The 23,706-nt window shown below is 37.6% G+C and overlaps 2 protein-coding genes across 2 annotated transcripts in view; one reads left to right on the top strand and one right to left on the bottom strand.

Moving 5' to 3' along the window:
- LOC134754228 (procollagen-lysine,2-oxoglutarate 5-dioxygenase) overlaps window positions 1-1,331 on the bottom strand; it is a 33,018-nt gene extending 31,687 nt beyond the window's left edge. The window contains exons 1-2 of the mRNA XM_063690400.1: window positions 1,067-1,331; window positions 475-706 (exon numbers count right to left, since the gene is read on the bottom strand). Coding sequence (XP_063546470.1) covers window positions 475-706; window positions 1,067-1,148 — 314 coding nt within the window. The 5' untranslated portion in view covers window positions 1,149-1,331. The remainder of the gene's footprint in view (window positions 1-474; window positions 707-1,066) is intronic.
- A 9,759-nt stretch (window positions 1,332-11,090) lies between these two features.
- On the top strand, window positions 11,091-23,498 carry LOC134754375 (guanine nucleotide-binding protein subunit beta-2). The gene is made up of 9 exons (XM_063690676.1): window positions 11,091-11,243; window positions 11,325-11,470; window positions 14,173-14,306; window positions 15,276-15,441; window positions 17,092-17,177; window positions 17,475-17,590; window positions 18,270-18,396; window positions 22,198-22,284; window positions 23,346-23,498. Exons 1-9 carry the CDS (start codon window positions 11,172-11,174, stop codon window positions 23,450-23,452), a joined length of 1,041 nt encoding a protein of 346 aa, XP_063546746.1. The 5' UTR covers window positions 11,091-11,171; the 3' UTR covers window positions 23,453-23,498.
- Window positions 23,499-23,706: the final 208 nt, after the last annotated feature.

The raw sequence follows: 23,706 nt of genomic DNA, 5'->3' as shown, positions 1-23,706 counted from the left end.
TGGGTTGACACATTATTGCTTATCAGCATCCAATTTTGTCAAAATTATGTTTATATTTACCATAATCGTCATAAATTACATAAAAAAATTCATTAATTAAAAATAATAATATTAATTGTGTCATAAGGATTGTCGTGTACAAAGATAAACATGTCATACAATTAAATATAAACCAAGTTAACATTAAAGTCAATGTCAACTTAAATATTTGAAATTGTCATTAAATTGTCAATTAAAGATAAATACAAAACAACAATTTAATAATAGATAAAATTACATGTGCTATTTTCAACCAAAAGGGTACTTATTGTCGGTTGTCAATAAGGCGCTATTTCAATATAGTTCCAATTTGAAATCAACCTTATCAACAAGCAACAATGTGGTACCTTTTGCTTGAAAATGTCACACATATCTATATTGTTATTGTTATCGTTCATATTATTTTATATATTTGCATTTTACTACTATTCTCACCTGTCTGTGAAGAGAATGATTTGCGCATTATCCCCTTCTTTCTTGAGCTGATTGATGTAGTCTTTAAGTAAATTAATCTTCTGGCCACCACCAGCATAGTTCATGTTGCCACCTGCCCATTCTTGACCTCTGCCGAGCACCTTCACCTCAATGCCGTACACACTGGCTGAGCGCAGGAAGCGTTGCAAGCCATGATTATCCTCCGTTGCGACTGTGACCACTTTGACATTTTCTGAAAGAAGTTAATTACTTTTTATACATATAACTCAATGAAAATGGAACATTTTGAATGAAATGGATTTCCTATAAATTTTAATTCTTACTTTTAATAATTTATATTTATGTGTATAATAATATGCACTGTTTAAATGTTTTGTAAATAAGAATAACAAATAACATGTCTATCACCTACATACTAAGCTATTAAGTCCTACAAAAATATGACTGAGTTCAACAAGACACTGATTAGCATCATGTTTAAGTTCTGTTAATTGATACCTACTGACAATTTAAAAGCTTAAATACTATTCAATAAGTAAATAAAATGTACAGAACAGAAACATAATTGTATTGTCACACAATCAACACATACCCTTTCCATGAACCAGGCCATAACATAGAAGTATTACAAAAAATATCCCTCTGAACGTTGTCATGTTTCCAGAAGCGCCCATTTCAAAAGTCAAACAGACTTCCGCACCGGGCGAGTCACGAACATAAACTGAAGCTCGTAAAACAAGGCGACTAAAAAAAGACTTAGGCTGCGCGGATACCACGATCGTGCTCCAGATACGCGCTCCCGCTTCCCGCCGCCGATAAGCTCACTCAGTTTCAGTCCTATAATACCTAATGTCGTTCAGTCCTATAGTAATTAATGTTAACTGCTGAAATACAGCCGTCCGATAATATTCGAATTGAGCTTGCTTTCAATTATATTTGTATTATATGTATTAAATGTAACAGGCTGCATCGGCAAGTATGTCCACGATAATACCAGCAATCAGCATTACATCATACATGTACATCACCTATAGACACCATAATTATAAAGTTTACAAACATTTATCTTAATTTTTATTTAGCAATACAATAACATCGATTGTCAAAGTGTCATTTCCTGAATCTGACGTTGCGTCATGTCCATGAATGTAGACAATGTAGTATAACTGGATCGGTCATGACGGGTGGGGTGAAATGACCGAACGGGAATAGTTTTATGTATCTATCAGTAGGAGTAGCAGAGAAAGCGCTGTTATTGTTTGTCCTTGTCACAGTCTCACATTTTTTTTAATTCCCCACCGTATATTTATTTATGGTGGGCTACAAATCTAAAGCCTGACCAGAAATATATGATCATTGTCAAGAGGGCGCTGTTATTCTCATGTATAGGGTGACAGTTCAGTACAGTATGAAAAAAATTGTTCCAGTGAAATTCCGCAACATGGCGCGTGATCATATATTCCTGGTCAGGCTTTGCTAATCTACTATCCAATCATATCGTCGCATTGCGTATGTTTTGTCCCTCACGGGCGCACGCGTATAGCTGATCTACCTATGTAATGCTAGGTCTATGGTCATGTCACTGGGCACCATAGATTAGTATATGTTATTACTGTAATAGATAAGAAACTCTCGCATTTCACGTTCACGTCTCTACTAGTGCTGCCCCTAGCGGTCCTGCTCTCAACTAATGAGACTGTATATGCAGTAAACACGCACACATGTACACACACACACACATACTTATGGGTTCTTTACCTACATGTAACAATTTTAATATTGGAAACTGATTTATGTAGTAATCTTTGTCGTACCAATTTCCATTGTATATGCTTAGAAAACTACATAAATCAGTTTTTCAGAATAAATAAATGAAAATGTTAATATATTTTTCCTTTTTTATTGTGGGACGTACCACATTATTACAATCTATAAATTGTATATACAGATGTAAATCACAATGAATCATCATCGATCATCATGATCGTTTGATCATCGTTGATTTCTTCATTGTGATTTACATCTGTATATACAATTTATAAATAAATGAAAACTTATGTTGAATCAAGTACAATATATTATTTATAAGTGCCTACTTATTTACATACGTTCCATTCCAAGTACCTAAGACAAATGCAAATACAGCGACGCATTAAGCGCACTTCTGTGAAAATATCTTAACAGCAAGTATGTAAGAATTAATTTCCTGATTATGTTTCAAATAATAATCAGAGGCAACCTATTTCATTTCTTCTTCTTGATCCCAAAATAACTTGGAAAGCGTCAATAGTTTGATCCAACTTTTTTTTTATTTAATTTAGATTTATTTTTGTCGCATATTTCATAGTTTTGAGAACATTCAAGCTTTTTATCCACAATTTGTGGTGCGGTGATCTGGGTGTTACAGCGCATATATATGTAGATTTTTACTTTTTTAGATTCACTGAAATTGCCATTGACAAAATCGAAATACTTATCGAAGAAAAGCACGATACCTGCCGTATCGCAACTTTATTCTGGAAGCTTTTTAATACCTGAAAATATATTTACAGTTAAGATGTTATCAAAATTATAAAAAGGTTATTTTATAGCGAAACAGGACAAGTGTTGAGCATGCATTTTTAAGGGTGTGCTATTGTCACATTTAATGTTAGGTAACAAGAAATCAGTGAATCAGGATATAATTCATGTAAAATGTCGACAAAGGTAATGTATTGTGGTTGGATTTTGTCATTAGATGTAGGTCTTTCTAATTTTGGCAGGTTGTAGTAGATTTATCAGATTAAGACCTAGGCACGGAAAATAGTAACTTAGTTATGATAATCGGAGCAACGTGTATCTAAAGACGGGCCTTACGGGCACTAAGAATGGTGCTAGTTCAACGGTTGTTATTTGAAATGTTACAATGTTCCATATTTCATCGCCAACATTTCATAAATATGCTTTGCCCGAAGCCTCTATCAAAGCTTTTGATAAAGATGAAATAATAAATAAATGTTCAGTAAGTGTATACCTATATAATATACTCGAAAATTTACTTACCTTGTCCTTGTACCTATGTACATACAAGAAGGTACACAGATTCGGCGCGGCCCGGCCGCCATTGCTTTTCATCTTGCCTGCGTTTGTTTGGTTGAATGAGTAAGAGCACAACTCAACACAACTCACAAGGTTGGTTGTGATATAAAGAAACGCTTAACATAAATCTGATCAATAATATGTTTAAACGGAATTTAGGTTTATTAAAAAACAACAGAAATAAAAAGTCTATTGGTTTTTTTATTCGTCGAAATCATGATCGAAATACGCTCAGGTTTGCACTACATATTAAAAAAACTACTTTTACGTTTCAAATTTAATTTGTTTCCTAGTTCATTTGCAACGTAAGGTTAGGTTAGGTTAGGTTAGCACTATCAAAACATTTTTTATTATAATAATATTCTTCTAGATTTAATTAAATACGATTAAGTTACCTGCCTAAATATTTGTTTTGGTATATTTTGTTTTCTACTATCTACACACAAGAATGATATCTAGCCACACTCAGCCCTCCTTATGCTAAAAGGCGGTATCTCAAAAACGAATGAACTGAAAATGGAACGTTATGATTAAAATTTAAGGTAAGTAGGTACTTATTTGCATTCAATCTTAAATTGAGATACCGCTTTTTACTCAGCAGGGCACCACGGCTGAGGAATAGATGTCCAGCATAACCCAGAGATGGCATTATTATCAGAATTACATTACTCCTCTTCAGAGATGCTATACCATCACTCGCCCACCGAGGGTTCTGTACTTATAGCGGCAACAGAAATACATCACCTGTGAAAATTTCAACTGTAGCTATCACGGTTCATGAAATACAGCCGGACAGAGGAGTCTTAATAACAGGGTCCCGTTTTTACCCTTTGGCCACAGAACCCTAACAAACACAGCTTAGTCTGAGCTTACACATAGGTATACAAGGTGTAATTTACAGTTCGCAATTGCATCGCTAATAATAAGTTACTATACACCTGATTATTTATGGCCAAAATTATTTACAAGAAGAAATCGACACCGAAGTGACCGAAGTATGAAAATTTTTAGGGTTCCGTACCCAAAGGGTAAAAACGGGACCCTATTACTAAGACTCCGCTGTCTGTCAGTCTGTCTGCCTGTCTGTCCGCCTGTCACCAGGCTATATCTCATGAACCGTGATAGCTAGACAGTTGAAATTTTCACAGATGCTTTGTATTTCTGTTGCCGCTATATTAACAAATAATAAAACCAGAATAAAATAAATATTTAAGTATCCCATACAACAAACGTTACTTTTTTGCCGTTTTTTGCGTAATGGTACGGAACCCTTCGTGCACGAGTCCGATTCGCACTTGGCCGGTTTTTATGTGAGTCGAGTATAAAGTTTCAAGGCGCTCATTTTTTTAAGAAAACAAAAGGAGCGGGAAGGCGGGAGCCGGGAGGTGATTTTCAATTTTCAGTGATTAGCACAAGATTAATAGCAACACAAAGCATCAACCATTTCCGAAAATACGAGTGGTTTTGCTTTTTTAAGCGATTAAATTGGAGTTTGCAGAGAGTGCAAATGCAATATACGATTAATTGGGTATATATATATGTCACATCACACGATACCTACAAATCTCTCGTGTTACGAGTTGCATACAATTTTGTTCGAAGATAATCTTTCATCAAAATCGGTTTATTGGCTTAGCTATGAAAACATTGCAGGCTTATAAGAGTCAAAATTCGCATGTCTAATTTACGAACTAAAAGAAAAAAAAAATCTAATATCATTATTGTTATTATTTTATTATGGTCTTATTGCCACGATGTTGAAATACGCTGTTTTATTATTATTTGACGCTATTTTCTAGCGACTACTTTTCCTACTTTCATTAGCCCAAATCGAGCTCGATTAAAAAAATAGTACTTATGGCAAACACTACAACTTGTCAATCAGTAAGAACCAGGAAAATTATACTCATCCCTTTCTTTTGGGTGCTAGTAGGTACTACAAAGACAGCATGATTGTCTCTGTCTAAGTTTGCAATGAGACTGTCCTGGGTCAAACTATTAACCTAAAACCACCTTGGTTCGTATAACATAAAATAAATATCCATTGCTCCCTTGGAAGAGTTGAAAATAATTATCAATATCAGCTGTTATTCCCTGTACGCCACCATGGAATACTTATCACCCATTATGAGTATGACGAATAGGTACCTGGGTAAAGTGGGTAACATACCTTTATGCAGCAGGTTGTGAGGCTGGCAGGCAGCATCCTCGGAATTCGCGCTGCAGAACTCTTGAGTGGAAGTGCCCGGTCTCAAAGCGATCAGCATCGCCAGGACCCAGCAGCAACATTTCAGAGGAAAGCATCGGTGTCCCCGCAGAGCCATCTTGACGGTGAAGCTTCCTAACACCGACTGTTGTCTTTTCTTCGATCGAACTCAAGAAATTGACTGCATTGCTTCAATTGGAAAAAACTCAATTTACCGTGAAATGAAAGCGTTGCCCACCGTTGAAAGGCCAGTTGGGGTAACAATGGTTCACTAACATTTTGCGGTACATATTATTCGTTTTATTTAATTTTTGGCGGTGGTTTACTTTCTTTTATAGTTGGTAGCAATAAGAAAAAACATAACGGATGTAATATCCGTTAGATATTATTTAACTAGGTTTACTTGGGCAAGTTTCTAGAAAAATAAATTTAAGCAATCTTTAGATTTATAGTTTTATGTTTATAAGTCACTACGGTATTTATATTAGAGTAATTACTTTATTTTGGTCCAACTCCCGTCTGGTATCTAGAACCACAGTACCACAGACTACACCGACATCGCATAGGTGCATTGTTACTTGCAAAATACTACGATTTGAGCAGCAGCGTGGCAGCAGCACAACGAGCACCACCGAGTTCACCTTTCTACACCATTTCATAATACATATACCTACTATAATAGCCCGGGTGTGTATCCCCGTTTAGGGATGTCCATAAGCTTAATATTGTTGTAAATATTTCTAATGCTCTAAGAACAAATAACTTTTTATGAAAATATTTAAATATGTGTTTTTTCAAGTAGACACGCTACTATTAAATTATAAACCGAAATAAATATCATATACGAATAAAAAAATGACCAAAGCCTCCAGTGTCCAGAGCTGGAATCGAACCAGCGTCCCCCGTTTACCGGTTCCGCTAGCCCGTCATCACATGAGTTTGATTCGGTTAGAACGTCGAACCATACTGTGTTCTACCTTAGAGATGGCCAGGGGGCGCCACAAGCCTTCAGGAAATTGTTATACCCAAACTTAGAAATTTCGACCCATGCCACCGTGGCCGGATAGCCGAGTGGTTCAGGCACCTGTCCGGGAAACGGTGGACACTGGAGGCTTTGGTCATTTTTTCCTTCGTATATGATATTTATTTCGGCAAATATTTTTAATATACACGAGTAGTCGTAATTGTGGACGCAATTGAATATGCAGTCGCGCTCCCATACAAAATGTGTACGGGAGCGCTTATGTGTGGTGACCTCGATTGTCTCATGTGCTCCGTCTCTCACTAGTTGAGGTGGTCTTTCATTAAATTTCGTTTTTTTTTTCGCATTTTTGTCAACCTTAACATACCACCGTTAGATACCTATAAAAAATACCAATAAAAAAACTGGTTGCGGGGTAGTACTATTAGTTATTCTGTGTTGCGGTGTTTGTTTATTGGTACCGGTGTTCAAACATTTCACGTGAAATAAAATAAAACTTGACTCCTGAAGTGTTTGGCGAAAGATTAAGGATGGCTCACGCTAGAACGGCCCGGGTCCGGGCCGAGCCAACCGACACTTCATTTTCTATGACCGATGATCACGTGATGCTTTCTATAGAAAACGAAGTTCTATAGGACCCGTACCGTTCTAACGCGACGTAAGACGTAAAAGCCCCTTATTCTCTTAAGTGGTTATTACATTTACTATACCATCACTTTTGTTGCCTGGGGTCAGAAGGGTTATAACCAATACATTAATCTAACATACGAACGGGTGTCGCGTTCAGTACGGATCAAATGAAGGCCAATGATAGAGGACCGACCGTAAAAGCTACAGATTTGATTTACATGTAGGTACTCGCCTGTACATAGTGATTCGTGTGTAGTAGATTCTAGTCTCCTCGCCATTATTTTGTAAGGGCATATTCGAAATACATTCATACTTTTTAAAATAATCTATTTACAAAAGTTAGGTTAGCACGATTTGTGATGAACGGATGCTTTCTCCAAAACCATTTTCGCTGATAATAGATCGGTAGCTCTTAAATGCCGACTTACTACTAGGTCTCTGTTTGATCCGTACTGAAAGCGACACTGTATTACTGTATAGGTATATTTCGAATATCCATGCCCCATTTTAGCCCAATATTTACAGTTTCATCTGTTTCTATGAGGCGTACGTCTCTAATAAAATAATTAGGTATTCATAGCTGCTGGGATGCACTACATTTGTTTCAATTCAATCCCGTTTTTCTTGTTCATTTCATAGTCTAATCGGCACATTCAAAAATTGAATAGGTATATGATTTGAAAAATACAACTTAGGTACTTAAAACGGTATCATAGATTGTGAACTACTGCAGGGAAAGTGAAAGTATCTGGGCCAATGGTCATGCTACAGTAGCGATTCTAATCGAAAACTGCTCGTCTGTCTGTTGTCACGTCACGGGCCGCACTTTTCTTTACTCAAGTAAGAGCCAACAGCCATTTGTCGTGGCGTGATGCATTTAGTAAAAAACAAGAACTCAAATTATAATCATCAATTAATCAAAGGTCAAGTTATCGTGTGATTTTAGTAGGTAAACGTAATTTGTTTAGCGCTGTAATATGACGAACCAGTAGGACCGACTCAAATAAAGTGCATCTTAAGTTTTTTAGGGCTCCGTACCTCAAAAGGAAAAAACGGAACAATACGAACGTAAACGGAACGGAATAGGATCACTCGTGCGTCTGTCTGTATGTCTGTCCGTCTGTCACAGCCTATTTTTTCCGAAACTACTGGACCAATTAAGTTGAAATTTGGTATATGTAGGTACGTACTATGTAATATGTACGTTTGTGACCCAGAGACGGACATGTAACGCAAACAAATGAATTTTAAACATGGGGGCCACTTTTGGGGGGTAAATGAAAAAATAAAAAATAAAGTTTTTCAGACTATATCGTGTTATATATCAAATGAAAGAGCTTATTGTGAGAATCTCAAATATATTTTTTTTATAATTTTAGGATAAGTAATTTAGAAGTTATTCACGAAAATAGGCAAAAAATGACCATTCCCCCCCTTTATCCCCGAAGCTACTAGGTCTAAAATTTTGAAAAAAATAGACAAAATAGATATTTACCTATACATTACAGGAAAACCTATTAGAAATCGCAGTCGGACTTAATTACTTAGTTTTTGATCCGACCCCTACGGGTTTTTTAAAGACATTTCACTCACGTTTCACATACAATATTAGTTATTTGTGCAACAAGAGAGGAAAGTTGGTTTTTCTTGCGAGTGTTTGTTTTGAGTCCCGAGAAAGCGAAAGATTCTATAATTGAATCACGAGCGAAGCGAGTGATTCTAAGGTAGAATCTTGAGCGTAGCGAGGGACTCAAAAACACGAGATGTAAAATAACTTTGCTCTCGTGTTGCACACATAATTTTTCACCTCAGTAGCGAGAACATATTGAAGGTTAAAATGTATTTCGAATTACACAGAATAAACAGAAAAAAAAGTATTATAATATGTACGATACGATACGATACAATACGAGACCGGACCGGACCGGACCGGACCGGACCGTACCGTACCGTACACCGTACCGTACCGTACCATAAAAAAAATGTAATAAAAGTATGAAGTTCATGGACTTCACTAAATTAAAAAGCTACATTGTTTCACTCCCTGGAGTGAGGAAAGTCGCACTTTCCTCACTCCAGGGAGTGACGAAAGTAGGCTTGTTCGAGCTGCTGAGGTGAAAAATACATTGTTTAAATTGTGTAATATACGGAACCCTTGGAACGCGAGACCGACTCGCACTTGGCCGGTTTTTTTATACTTACCCTACAGATTATTATTATTCGCCCTAGCTAAAACATCTGTTATATAATATTGAATATATCTAGAAAAGGTATTCTAACTTTAAAACTCCTGTAAAATTTCAATACCTATATTAAAAGTATGTATTTTTAAACATGTCATGCACTTACTTTTAGTCGAGTATCGCTCGACACTTGTACGTTGGCAATTTTAGTAAAAACAGGGTCCTTATTGGCCTGAAATTCTGCAAAAACAACATTGCAATTTGCAATAAGTACTCATGAATGCATAGGTAGGTACATGCACAGATTGTAATCGCAGGCAACCCAGCAATACACAATGGGCGCTGTAACTTTGTTGATACCATAATAAGGTAAGTAGATAGGTACCTTGCTTGGTACTTCAGTACCAAACTATTTATAACGTTTCATATCATTTGAAATCAATAACACTACTTACCAAAGTTGTAAATACCTTGGACAGGATGGAGATTACTCAAATAATGTTTATGATACAACTATATAGTATTACAACTATTACTTAAGTACCGTAAAATGGAGTGAGTAGGGTTCGCGGGGAGAGTTGGGTTATGAATGGGGAGAAAAGAAATGAAAGGGGGGTGAGATGGGATTTTTTAAGGCTACTGCTACAAAAATAATGTATTCCAATTTAAAATGGAGCTATAGTAATACTTATAATAAAAACAAAAGATCCAACAATCTTCCAAAATCACCTTTGTATGAAAACCCATCTCACCCCAATTACGAGGGACTACGGGGTGAAGTGGGATTTCCTGTTTATCGTCAAAGTTAATGTTAATTAAGTAATACATTGGTTCATCACTTTTCCATTGCAAAGTGCAAATTCCTCTTATTCTCTTAATATTTTAATAATTGTTAAATAATTGTAAAATTTTATTTATTAATAGCTTAAGTCTAAATGTCCTACTGTACCTATATTGTATGTTCTAAGATACTGTTATAAGCTGTGGTTACCTATAATTGGACAAACGTCTAACCTCAATGTTATTATGGTATATGCTACAGATTATTTTTTCATGATGTATTTGTCTGTTGGTGATCCCAAATAAAAATAAAAATAAAAGTTATGAAACAGAACTACCCAAAATAAAATAAAAACCAAAATACAAACGTCCGGAATACTTATTAGAGTCAAACCAAGAAAAGTCTGCGGTGATTTTGACAGCACACGCAGTGCAGGTGTTACTTTAAACGCCAAACTTCTATGAAATTATGACGTATAAATAACACTGGCACTGCGTGTGCGGTCATAATCTCTGCAGACTTTTCTTGGTCTAACTCTATATACACCATTCAGTTTGCATATGTTAAAATAAAATGTTATCGAGGTTTTGCTCCTACTCACCCCATTTTACCGTAAATAATTCATAAATTAAATGGTAAACTGTGTTAAGCAATAAATACAGGCATGAAAATGGAGTGGGTCGGCACATGTAAAGCTTCGTTGGAGCTAAGCTAGAATCCTATTAGAGTAACGAGATTACGAGCATTCATCAGGAATGTCTAAGGCTCATAGCAAATACCAACCTGACTTGCAACACTCGTCGGTTTTGATACAGAACACAATATCATAACAATAAAATGCCGCCGAAGGAGGACCCCGAAACCACCGCTCTCAAGAAAGAGCTAAACGATCTGATTGCATCTCTTAAGGTGACCACTTTAAATAGGTACTCAAAAGTAATGGTCGACAGGTAATAGTTACCAATTATTAATTAATACAATTGTTTCTAGGAAGCACAACAAAAGGTAGCAGACACGAAACTCATTGAGAAATGCGGGGACATGGCCGATTTGTCCAAGATACGTCTCGTGACTAAAAAAACCTTAAAAGGACACATCAATAAAGTGAACTCGGTGCACTACAGCGGCGATTCCAGGTGACGACAGTTACGCTAAGCGATACTATTATAATAAAGTGATCTCGGTGCACTACAGCGGCGATTCCAGGTGACGACAGTTACGCTAAGCGATACTATTATAATAAAGTGAACTCGGTGCACTACAGCGGCGATTCCAGGTGACGACAGTTACGCTAAGCGATACTATTATAATTATTTTGTAGCAACACATCTTTGTCTTCCTGTTAGTTTCATGTTCATCGTGCAAATCAATGAATCAACCGTCTGACCCCAAAATGCCATAGCGATATTTACAAATAAGTCTACTCTAGTATAAGTGAATGTGGATAAATAATGTTAACAGTGAATTTTTTCATGGCACTTGCCATTGATTAAAAGCATACACGTGTAAAAATTCAATGTAAAAATTAATATTTTTCGTTATGCCCTTTTAATTTGGGGATTTTTTTAAATAAATATATTAACCCTTTCTCTAGATCATAGCCATACGGTAGCAATCGGCCTGAAAAAAAAAGACCTATGTGTCGCCCAGCTCAGCTACGATGTTAACAGTTTGAAAATGGGTATTAAGTATGCGATGATTAGGTTATTCGCTAGTAGGCAAATCAAATTAAATCCAAAAATAGCGTTTAGAGGAATTAATTCCCAGCAAGCTGGAAATCGTTTTAATACTTTCATTTAGTCTTAAATGCGTGTAATCCGAGTTTGCGCAATCCCAGGAGGTGTGCATAAATTTAGCGTGACTTAGATCAATTTTTCCTTGGATTATCAAACCACTCGATGTAGAAGGAACCCACCAACCTATGACAATGGCACTACCAGCAAAATTTGGTGGATCAGAAACTGGCAAAAAGGAGTTTTCGCGGATTTTTACTATGATTTTACCAAAAGTATAGAAATTCAAAATGGCGGCCAGTTTTAGGGTTCCGTACTAAAAAGGTACAAAAGGAACCCTTATGGTACGACTGTCCGTCCGTCTGTCTGTCACATCGCTAAATATCTCGAGAACAAGTAAAGCTATCGATTTGAAATTTGGAATAGTCACGAACAACGCTAACCCTAAATAACTGAAATTATTACATACCATTAACATTATCATAAATATTACAGGAAAAATATAATCACACTATCTTAAAAACTTTTTTTAATTATCAAAAAACTGCTCCGAATTGTATTTGCAATTTTGTCACCTTTGCGAGTGTTTATTATACTTGAAATTACAATTAAAACTCCTTCTTATAATAAAAATAAAAATTGATGAAATCAGTTCACATGATAAAGAACTATCCCTGAAAACCAAAATACCTCGCAAATTAGTTAGCCGATTTGCCGATAAATGGCGCTGTACATAATTATGCTTAGTATACTTCTGATCAAGATAATTTAAAGTTTGTGCGCGAGTTAAACGGACTCTCACTTGACCGTTTTTTTTTTCATGATTAGGACAAACTTTCCGCCGGACGTACCGTTTTCGATTTACAAGCAAAAACTGAAAAAGCAAAAAATTATGCACACCTGGGATGGAGTAAACTCGGATTATACGCATTTAGGACCAAATAAAACAATTGAAACTATTCCCAGCTCGCTGGGAATTAACTCCCCAAAACGCTATTTTTGGATCTTATTTGATTTGCTTATTAATTAAAAACCTAATAATCGCATAGGTACTTAGTATTTCTTGACTGGCCTATAATAGCAAGTTACAGACAAGGAAACTTACAGAATAATAGGTAAGTAAGTATAAGTAAAATGTACTTACAAATTGTCCTGTGGGAGACGTTTACGTTTTACGTCATCGCTTGCCATTTGCATTGCCCCAGTCCTTAGCATCACCTAAGTAGGTACATAGGTAGGTAGTACACATTTTATGTTGTGTTTCATTTCGGTTTATCTACTCATCTCTTTCGTCTACCCGATTACTGCTTATTCTTATTTATAAAGAAATTACACTTATATTTTAAATATATCGATAAGCTCACGAATCCTACTCAGCGCATAGTACAAAATGATTTTAGGTAGGTACCTTAACAATATCGCATAATGCACAATAGTTATTTGTGCAACAAGAGAGGAAAGTTGGTTTTTCTTGCGAGTTTCTTTCAAAAACACGAGACGTAAAATAACTTTGCTCTCGTGTGACACATATAATTTTTCACCCCAGTAGTGAGAACATATTAAAGGTTAAAATAAATAATAATATAATAAATAATAAATATTATAGGACATTCTTACACAGATTGACTTGAAGTCCCACGGTAAGCCCAAGGAGGCTTGTGGTTTGGGTACTCAGACAACGATAGATATATATAATATATAAATACTTAAATACACAGAAAACACCCATGACTCAGGAACAAATATCTGTGCTCATCACACAAACAAATGCCCTTACCAGGATTCGAACCCAGGACCATCGGCTTCACAGGCAGGGTCACTACCCACTAGGCCAGATCGGTCGTCAAAATAAATGTATTTCGAATTTGTAATAGACCCCGAAGTATTAAGTGGCAGTTCATGGCCTTCACTAAATTAAAAAGCTACTTTGTGTCACTCCCTGGAGTGACGAAAGTCTCACTTTTGTCACTCCAGGGAGTGACGAAAGTAGGCTTGTTCGAGCTGCTGAGGTGAAAAATAACAAAACGATGCACGATTTTGATTTAAAAAATAAAGAAGGAATAGATCAGCAAATTGATATGTCATAATATCTCGTGTTCCCGCAGGCACTGCGTAACAGGTTCTCTAGATGGCAAACTCATAATCTGGGACACCTGGAGCGGCAACAAAGTGCAGGTCATCCCACTGCGCTCTGCATGGGTCATGAGTGTCGCCTTTGCGCCTTCAGGAAATTTTGTCGGTATGAAGTTTACTTAAGTATATCGTCAATTATCTCTGTTTTGTACCCACCTACCCAAAAGAACAAGTGCGAGTCGGTGTAAAATTTATTCATTATTTTCATTTATTTTAACGCGGCTGAGACTATGGGCCACATAAGCCACTTTCAACCCATGGTTAACAATGTACTACTTACTAGTGGCTCTGGGAGCTGTAGGCCTCATCACAAACCCCCACGACTACACCATTATGATTTTTTTTTTCAAAAACTGAACCGGCAAAGTAATTCGGATAATTTCAGATAATAGACGATCAAAAATTTCACGAGAATATACAAATTAAGAAGATACAAAAGCATTTAATAATAATGAAGTACGATTGAAGTAAGATAGATATAACTCCGTAATAGATGGATACAGTCTAAGGAAAAAACGTGCCTCGAAAATCACGAAAATTTGATTCTCGATCAGATGGCGCCACTACCTTTGGCCTACTCTCGTATAGAGGGCGTTGTTTAACAATTTTAACGCATATCAGTGAAAGAACATGGGTTAAAATCATAAAAATAATTAATGCAAATAAAAAATCATTTATCCATATTTAAATACATTTTATCGTATTTTTATAAATCTTCATTTTTAGTTTTAAAGTGTGTCGATAGATTATACTTATTACGGCAGTAAATTTACTGTCGTTACAAAGTTTACTATGACTGTACCGCTCTATCCTATTATATCCTCTTTGGTATGTATTACCTTAGGCTTATGCTTGCTGTATACCCATTTTCTGTTACATATATATTTTATGAACCTCCAGGTCTTTTTAGTAGTAAGATTTATGTGCGTGCTATGCACTTTTAAAATATGTTTCATATATGACTGTATGTGTTCTAAATAAATAAAATAAAAAATGAATAAACATTTATTGCCCAAGCCGAAACGGTGAGGCTTCATGCTCACTCGGTCAAGGAATGTTCTGTAACGTTTTCCAGCATGTGGCGGTATGGACAACATGTGCACGGTGTACGACGTGAACAACCGCGACGCCACGGGCGCGGCCAAGATGGTGCGCGAGCTGGCCGGCTACGAGGGCTTCCTCAGCAGCTGCCGCTTCCTCGACGACAAGCACATCGTCACCGGCTCCGGCGATATGAAGATGTGAGAATGTGCGATTATCATATGATACTGATGCGGGTCCGCACCGCACGCACGCCGCTCCGGTGTGTAAAACAGATATATATACCGACCTGTCCGTAAATAGTGTGTCCATAAGCATTCGCTGTCCGTTCGTCAGCGGGCTCTATCTCAAAAACCGTTCTAGGTAGACAGTTAATTAAAGCTACAAGTATATAGGTATAAATATTAAGGGAAGCTTTCCTCCGTGTAAAGTTGAATTTTTTTAAGTTGACCGTTTAGGACTATGAGAGCTCATAGTCCTAAACGAACATCTTAAAAAAATTCAACTATACAAAAAAAAATTGTTTCGTTTTTGTCGTTTTAGAGGGCTCCGTCTTTTATAACCCGTAATAGTTAGACGGTCTATTTGCCTATATTCGTGTTGTAGTGAATAGGTAATAAAAATAATATAAATTAAAAAAGTAAGGGAGCTTCCACATAAGATTTTTTTATTTTTTAGGGTTCCGTACCCAAAGGGTAAAAACGGGACCCTATTACTAAGACACCACTGTCCGTCTGTCCGCCTGTCTGTCTGTCCGTCTGTCTGTCACCAGGCTGAATCTCATGAAGCGTGATAGCTAGACTGTTGAAATTTTCACAGATGATGTATTTCTGTTGCCGCTATAACAACAAATACTAAAAAGTACGGAACCCTCGGTGGTCGAGTCCGACTCGCACTTGTCCTGTTTTTTATATCTCTCCCTATAACGGTTAAACGAGTGCAAACCACCAACTCGGTATGAAAATAAAGGAAAATATACAGCATAACAACAAATAATACTTAAGAACTGGTACGAGCTTCGTACTAAACATTTTGTGATGCTACGAAACCTTCGAGAAGCGAGTCCGACTGGTAAGTACCAGTCGGACTCGGGCAATTTTTAAATCATAAACAGTAAGTACGATAGTCAGCGACACTCCGGCAATGATAAAAAAACCATTCTTAATAGACCGCGGGCCAGGAACAGATTTCCATGACCAATCGCCTCCCGGGCAAAAACTCGTATAGCGGTTTACGGCTATGTATGATGAACCCTCGTGAATGTCAGCTGCCGCTCCGTTGGTCGGTTGAGGAATGGCAGCAAATAAAGTCTATAAAAAAAATTTAGTCATCGCCTCCCGCTTGATACTTTGTCAGATGATAGTTTAGATGCTATTGTGAATAAACAAAATCGTCAGCTGATTGTATCGCTGTGGAAAGACCGTCAGCTGGTCACATGAACATGTAAAAAAATAAATCTTTTCAGTCATCGGCGTCATCGCCTCCCGTTTGATACTTTGTCAGATGATAGTTTAGATGCTATTATCAATAAAACAAATCGTCAGCCGGTTGTATCGCGGTGGAAAGATCGTGTTACGCGTTTCGGTGGCTGCCATTCCTCAACCCACCAACGGAGCGGCAGCTGACGTTCACGAGGGTTCATCATACATAGCCGTTAACCGCTATACGAGTTTTCGCCCGGGAGGCGATGACTGACGAAACTTGCGCCTGGCTCGCGGTTTATAACTTACTTTACGTAGTTACTAGTAATGACAAGTGCCTGATTTTATTTTCTAGGCAAGCAGTTACATAATGCAACAATTCAGCTAGATATACCTATTTCAGGCACTTACAGTTTTTATGTGTTGCAGATGTATTTGGGATTTGGAAACAGGTAAAAGGGATAAGGAATTCAATGCTCATGCAGGCGACGTGGTCAGCATCTCTTTAGCGCCAGGTGCGTATTTAACAAAATCTTCATGTATGTTCATTTAATGGCCTCCTAGCCTAATCGGTAGTGATCCTCACCCGTGTCCCATGACACGGGCAAGGGCAGCATCCGCTCGGTGTACCCCTTACATTTCATTAAAAAAATTAAAGGGGACTCTACGTGTTGGCTTCGGCTTCGCGCACGCCTCCCAAAGGTCCGGAACACCATTGTTCCGTGATGGGAAACACATCTCAATGTTATATAAAGCTATAATGTATTATATTATATCGTCGCAAAATAATATAAGGTTATCAATTATTCCAGACATGAATACATATGTCACCGGTTCCGTGGACAAGACGTGCAAACTTTGGGATATCAGAGATGACAAAGCCAAACAAACTTTCTTCGGTCACGATGCTGATGTTAATAGCGTTTGTGTAAGTTCCAAGTCATCCTTGTCGGATAGTAACTCTGATGATGGCCATGTCGCTAATGGATCCTCTTCACTATGGGCAATCATACTGGCCCACTAAGATGGGGTAGTGGCGTCGGATGGCTTATGGCGCGGCGGGATGGCAATGGGATGGTCAGCGATGGTGCGTACGCATCTACACGTGACCCATCTCAACCATCGCATGGCCATCTCGCTGGTCCAGCGCTGGGCCATCGTGTAGAGGAACCATTATACATTGACGTTCCAAACGCACGCGGCTAAACTATTACATCAAATCTGGCATGTAGTTTAACCCTGGAAATAGCGATATCATTGCCCTGAGTGGACAGAAGGGAACGGGCACGGACAGTATTCGAATTTACTTATCACAGTTTTTAGCTCACCAGAGAAAAAATACAACACCGAGAAAAAATACTACCTGTAAAACATACAAACTAATAAAGAAAGAAAAGTAATTTATTTGCATACAAACAATGAGATGACTAAAGCTAAGTGTCTCAACAAATAAGGCTCAAATCAAATCAAATAAGCCCGACCTATTTAGGTAGCTAGGGTAAAAAACAACATAGAAAAATGTACTTTTGCACTATCTACATCTATGCCATAAGAGTATGTTATTTTATACCATTTTCTTCATAGAAAGCCTATCTATTATATTTCAGTTCCACGCTAGCGGACAAGCGTTCGCGACCGCCTCTGAGGACAAAACAGCGCGGCTCTTCGACATCCGCAGCGACCAGCAGATAGGCCACTACACCCCCCCGGGCGCCAGCGGCTTCACCAGCTGCGGTGAGTCAAAACTTTAAAAAGTCAATCAATCAATTATTTATTCAGGTCGTTATCTCCCCGTTAAGTGTGGGTTTTAAATTCATAAACTTAAGACCCAGGTAACAAAGTAACGTCAGCGACGTCATAATGACGTGTAAATGCTGCTTTGAGACCATCCAGTTACAAAACAGTTCGACTTTTTGACATCCACAGCGATCCGTTCTCGTCGGTAGACAGTATCACTAGATGCGATGGTAATTTCACTCGATAGCATGACGTGACGTACGCGTTTGCGTTAAGTGTCATTTTGTAAGTGTCAGTTTCCAAAATATCCCGCTTGGCACGCTGTTTAAAATCCCATACAAAAATAGACATACCTATATATAACGCAAACGCACGTCCCGCTATCGAATGAAATTTATACTAGGGGTTCAAACAAAGCATTATTAGATTCATTAGCATATAGATTTAAAGAAACAAATGGTATAGAAATTACAAAATTACCTACTACTAAAAATTATAACTAACAATTTATACAAAACAAACAGAACAGGGACCGTTCCAAGTGAGTTCTATTTATTTGTGTTAATTATTACATTAGAAACTATGTGTGCTCCCGTGTTAGTCCCGGAAAGCGTCATTTTATGACTTTATGTTGGTTCACGACTTAAAATCAACCTACCTAATTATCCGTTAGAGTCGGTATATATACCGTAAAATGGGGTGAGTAGGAGCAAAACTGACATTCAAACCTCGATAACATTTTATTTTTACATATGCAAACAGAATGGTGTATATAATAAGTGTTCCGGACGTTTTTATTTTATTTTGAGTAGTTCCATTTCATAACTTTGACGATAAACAGGAAAGCCCACCTCACCCCGTAGTCCCTCGTAATTAGGGTGAGATTGGTTTTCATACAAAGGTGATTTTGGAAGATTGTTGGATCATTTTTTTTAATTATGAGTTACTATAGCTCCAATTTAAATTGGAAAAAATGATTTTTGTAGCAGTAGCCTTAAAAACCCATCTCACCCCCCTTTCATCCCTTCTCTCCCCATTCATACCTCAACTCTCCCCGCGAACCCTACTCACCCCATTTTACGGTATACAACAGAGGTTTTGCGTTTTTCGAATGTGGCGAGGATAAATTCGCCATTAAGCATCCGGATCGCGTATGCCGCATTGCTAACCTTGATATATAAAACATATTTATGAATAAACAAAAAACTAAATAAGGAAGAAGAATTTAGTTTCCTTGCAATGACGTAACCTTTGTTGAGTACAGAATTAGAAATGTAGTGCCAGTGTAGTGTACAATAATTTACCATCGTATTTCCTCGGAAACGTTCATATTCGTCATGCTACTTCAGTCAATCTGAGTTCTTTTTGCACTGAAACTGGCTGAAATAGCACGTTCGTAGTACGTGTCCGTGAAAATACGATGGTAATGGTAGATTGTTAACCAAGGGTTGAAAGGCACCCTTTTCTGTCGAGGTAGTTTGGCGCTCGAACGCAGTGAGACCGCCACTAGTCCGAGACGGAAATGGTGCCTTTCAACCGAGTTAAACACTCTACTTTTCATTTCGAATACGAGGAAAGTTTTTTAAAAACATGATTAAGTATAAATTTTTACAGTATTTCTTTCAATTAACAATTTAGGTAAAAATAACGTTATTTATGGCATGCGGAGTCAAATATCAGAATGGAAATTGTATAACAAATCAAGTCAAAACAAATGAGTAATGAAAAAGGATTTTTCATTTCTCATGCTCTGAAAAAGGGTCATTGTTGTTCTAAAAGGTGTGCAGAAAAATGGTACGTGTCTGCACTAGAGCATTTTACGTTCGAAGTACGATGTTCTAAATTTTTTTTCAACACACTTGCTCAAAACGACGTTTTTATTCCACCGATTTTTGGCTCATAATCCTAGATATTAAACACGCGTGCTCTTTCAGTGTATTATTCCACTCGTGCTTTTTCATTATATTATCCGACTGAGTTAAGAAGGTAACTGATTGCTAATAATATGCATGGAAAGGGAGCCTTCTTTAATTGGTCGGACTGGCGGGCACCGGCGCGGTCGCCTGCGCGGTGCGCGGCCCGGCCGGCCCGCCCGCCGCGCCGCCCGCGGCCGGGGCGAGGGACGGCCGGCAGAATGACAGATGCAACACACAATACTGTTTTAACTATTAAAATTTGATTAATATGAGTTTTTTTTTCTCGCAAGTGTGTTGAAAAACGTCGTATGAAACGCGTGTGCATTGGTCATTACACACCTCGGCTTTCTTATTGCGCGCTCGCTTGCAGCTCGCGCGCACAATATCGCCTCGTGTGTAATGACCAACTTAGCACACTTGTATCATAATGTACTATTACGATACGCAATTGAAATTTGAGTTTAAATGGATTTGTTATACAATTTCAATTCTGATATTGACTCTCCATTCCATAAACAACGATACTTTTGCCTGAATTGTTAATTGAAAGTACCCTCAAGAAATACTTATTATAAAAATCATGTTTTTAAAAAAACACGTACATTTTACTTTCCTCGTATTCGAAATGACAAGTAGAGTGTTTAACTCGGGTGTAAGGCATCATTTCTGCCTCGGACTATACGGACGGAAAATACCTCGGCAACCTACGTTTTCCTCTTTACCTATTATTATATCACTAATTAATTATTTATGCCAGTTGAAAAGATAAACTTCTTAAATTACAAAACACACTTGACTCACCAATTTGGTAAGCAGAGTATAGCCATCTTATATGATTGCAATAGCTACAGTCTACTTTGACTTTAATTATTTTTACGATTACTCAATGATTGTTGGTGCCGAAACGTCTTATGGTAATTAATGATGACTTCTAGAACTCGATGAACTTGAGACAAGTTTTGTATGATAATTATAGAAACAAGTTTCTGCTTACATTTTTATTTCTAAGGTAAGGTAAGGTAAGCTTTTATACATTCAACCTAATTTATGAGTTAACCTCAAAGTTATGCAAGATTGGCATAATTCATTAAAATTTAAAAGTTAAGAGTTATAACTAATTAGTTAGTTGACAAAAAAAATATTATAGTTATGTATAACTAGCGACCCGCCCCGGCTTCGCACGGGTGCAATGCTGATTACATATAAACCTCCCTCATGAATCACTATCTATTAAAAAAATTGTATTTCTCTATAAACAAGCATAGACGAGTCTAAAAAAAACAAAGCGCTGATGGCCTAGCGGTAAGAGCGTGCGACTTGCAGTCCGGAGGTCGCGGGTTCAAACCTCGGCTCGTACGTACCAATCAGTTTTTCGGAACTTATGTACGAAATATCATTTGATATTTACTTACCAGTTGCTTTTCGCTGCAGGAAAACATCGCGAGGAAACCAGATTAATCCCAATAGGGCCTATTAGTTTACCCTCTGGGTTACAAGATCGGATAGCAGTCGCTTTCGTAAAAATTTGTGCCTACGCCAATTCTTGAGATTAGACGTCAAGCGGACCCCAGTCTCCTATGAGCCGTGGCAAAATGCCGGGACAACGCGAGAAAGATGATGATGAGACGAGTTTATTTTTAATAAAAATCCAGTAATGATGATGGGGTCCATAAGAAATTGAGAGAAATCCTCAAATCTCATAGGATATATATAGCGTTTTTTTGTTATTTTCATCATAAACTAAGCATGTGTATACATGAACGTTTACAGAATTAGAACTGCTGATGAATACCAGAACGGAACTCTTCAACGGGTAAAAATGGGGTTTCAAGGTATAAAGACAGCAAATATTTGTCCCTAAAGAAAAGTGTTTCTGCTACAGGCCTTTCCCCCAGCGGGAGGTATTTGCTGGCTGGCTCCGACGACAACACCGTGCATTCCTGGGACACGTTAAAAGTTTCACACACGGGTAAGGATTCCTTGCGTTTTAATATCTTTACAGTTCCAATCCAATCTTCTATCAAAGATAAATATAAGTCCGTAATAGATGGATACAGTCTAAGGAAAAAACGTGCCTCGAAAATCCAGAAAATTAGATTCTCGATCAGATGGCGCCACTAACTTTGGCCTACTCTCGAATAGATGGCGTTGACGGTTTCGTTTGTTATTTAACAATTATAACCCATATCAGTGCAAGAACATGGGTCAAAATCATATAAAAATTATTAATGCAAATAAAAAATTGTTATTTACGATACAAGTGCGGAAAAGAGGAAATTCGAAACGAGTGGCGATAAATTAAAACACGACCGCAGGGAGTGTTTTAAATAGACACGAGTTGCGAATTACCTATCCACACGTGTATCGTACAACGTTTTACAGTACATATGGCCTTTTAAACTTTCGACATATGCACGAAAAGTGCTCTTTTACGCACTAGTGCGAGAATGTAGCACCATATGTACTGTAAAATCATTTATCCACATATAAAAGCATTTTATGGTATTTTTATACATCTTCATGGCAGTGAATTAATTTCCTGTGGCTACAAAATTTACTACAGTACCGCTCCGCTCTATCCTATGATATCCTCTTTGCTTCTATTAAAGAAAGTTCTCTCTTCATGTAGGTCGTTAATGTATTATCATAAATGGGTTATGACGATACGTTTAGCAGCGATGCAGTCTACCTCAATATTGCACCTACTGTCCGCGCGCCAATTCCGTGCATTCGGAGGTCGAGGAAGTGGTGGGGTGTGCGCCGCGCCTGTACGTACAAAATGACACTACTCTGTCATGACGCCCAACATTCCTAACATTCCTCAGCCGTGCACAGAATTCGCGCGCGGACAGTACCCACTCTTAAGATACTCGTCGAGAAAGTTGTCGCTAAATAGTCGCGCGTCTGTTTTGATGTAAACGCGAAACTGTAATGTTTTCGGTTGTATTGCAATTATTATCACTCTGCCGCGAGTATACATAGAGTATTCTTACAAAAAGTTTACTATTAATATTTAATTTACTTTTGCAGGAACATTGACTGGTCACGAGAACCGCGTGACGTCAATTTCCATAGCTCCCAACGGCGTCGCAATGGCCAGTTGCTCGTGGGACCAAAGTGTCAGGGTTTGGGGCTGATGCGCTATTTCTATTCCTTTCCTTTGTCATACTTTAAGAATACTTCCAGTTATTTAGCCGAGGCAATGTTTGCAGCCATCGCATTTTACTGTCACTTCAGTAATACTCGGTTTGTTAAGAGCACTATGAGGCGTAGCTTACACCTGGATATCCCTATTGCTTTGAACTGGAATAAAAAATATATTAATGTAATAGTTGTAATAAAACTTTACGAGGTATATTGTTAATTTTAATGTTGTCTGGGTATTTTACTT

The sequence above is a fragment of the Cydia strobilella genome, chromosome Z (genome assembly GCF_947568885.1).
Source record: "Cydia strobilella chromosome Z, ilCydStro3.1, whole genome shotgun sequence".
NCBI classification, from domain to species: domain Eukaryota; kingdom Metazoa; phylum Arthropoda; class Insecta; order Lepidoptera; family Tortricidae; genus Cydia; species Cydia strobilella.
This window is presented reverse-complemented; position numbering and strand designations above follow the sequence as displayed.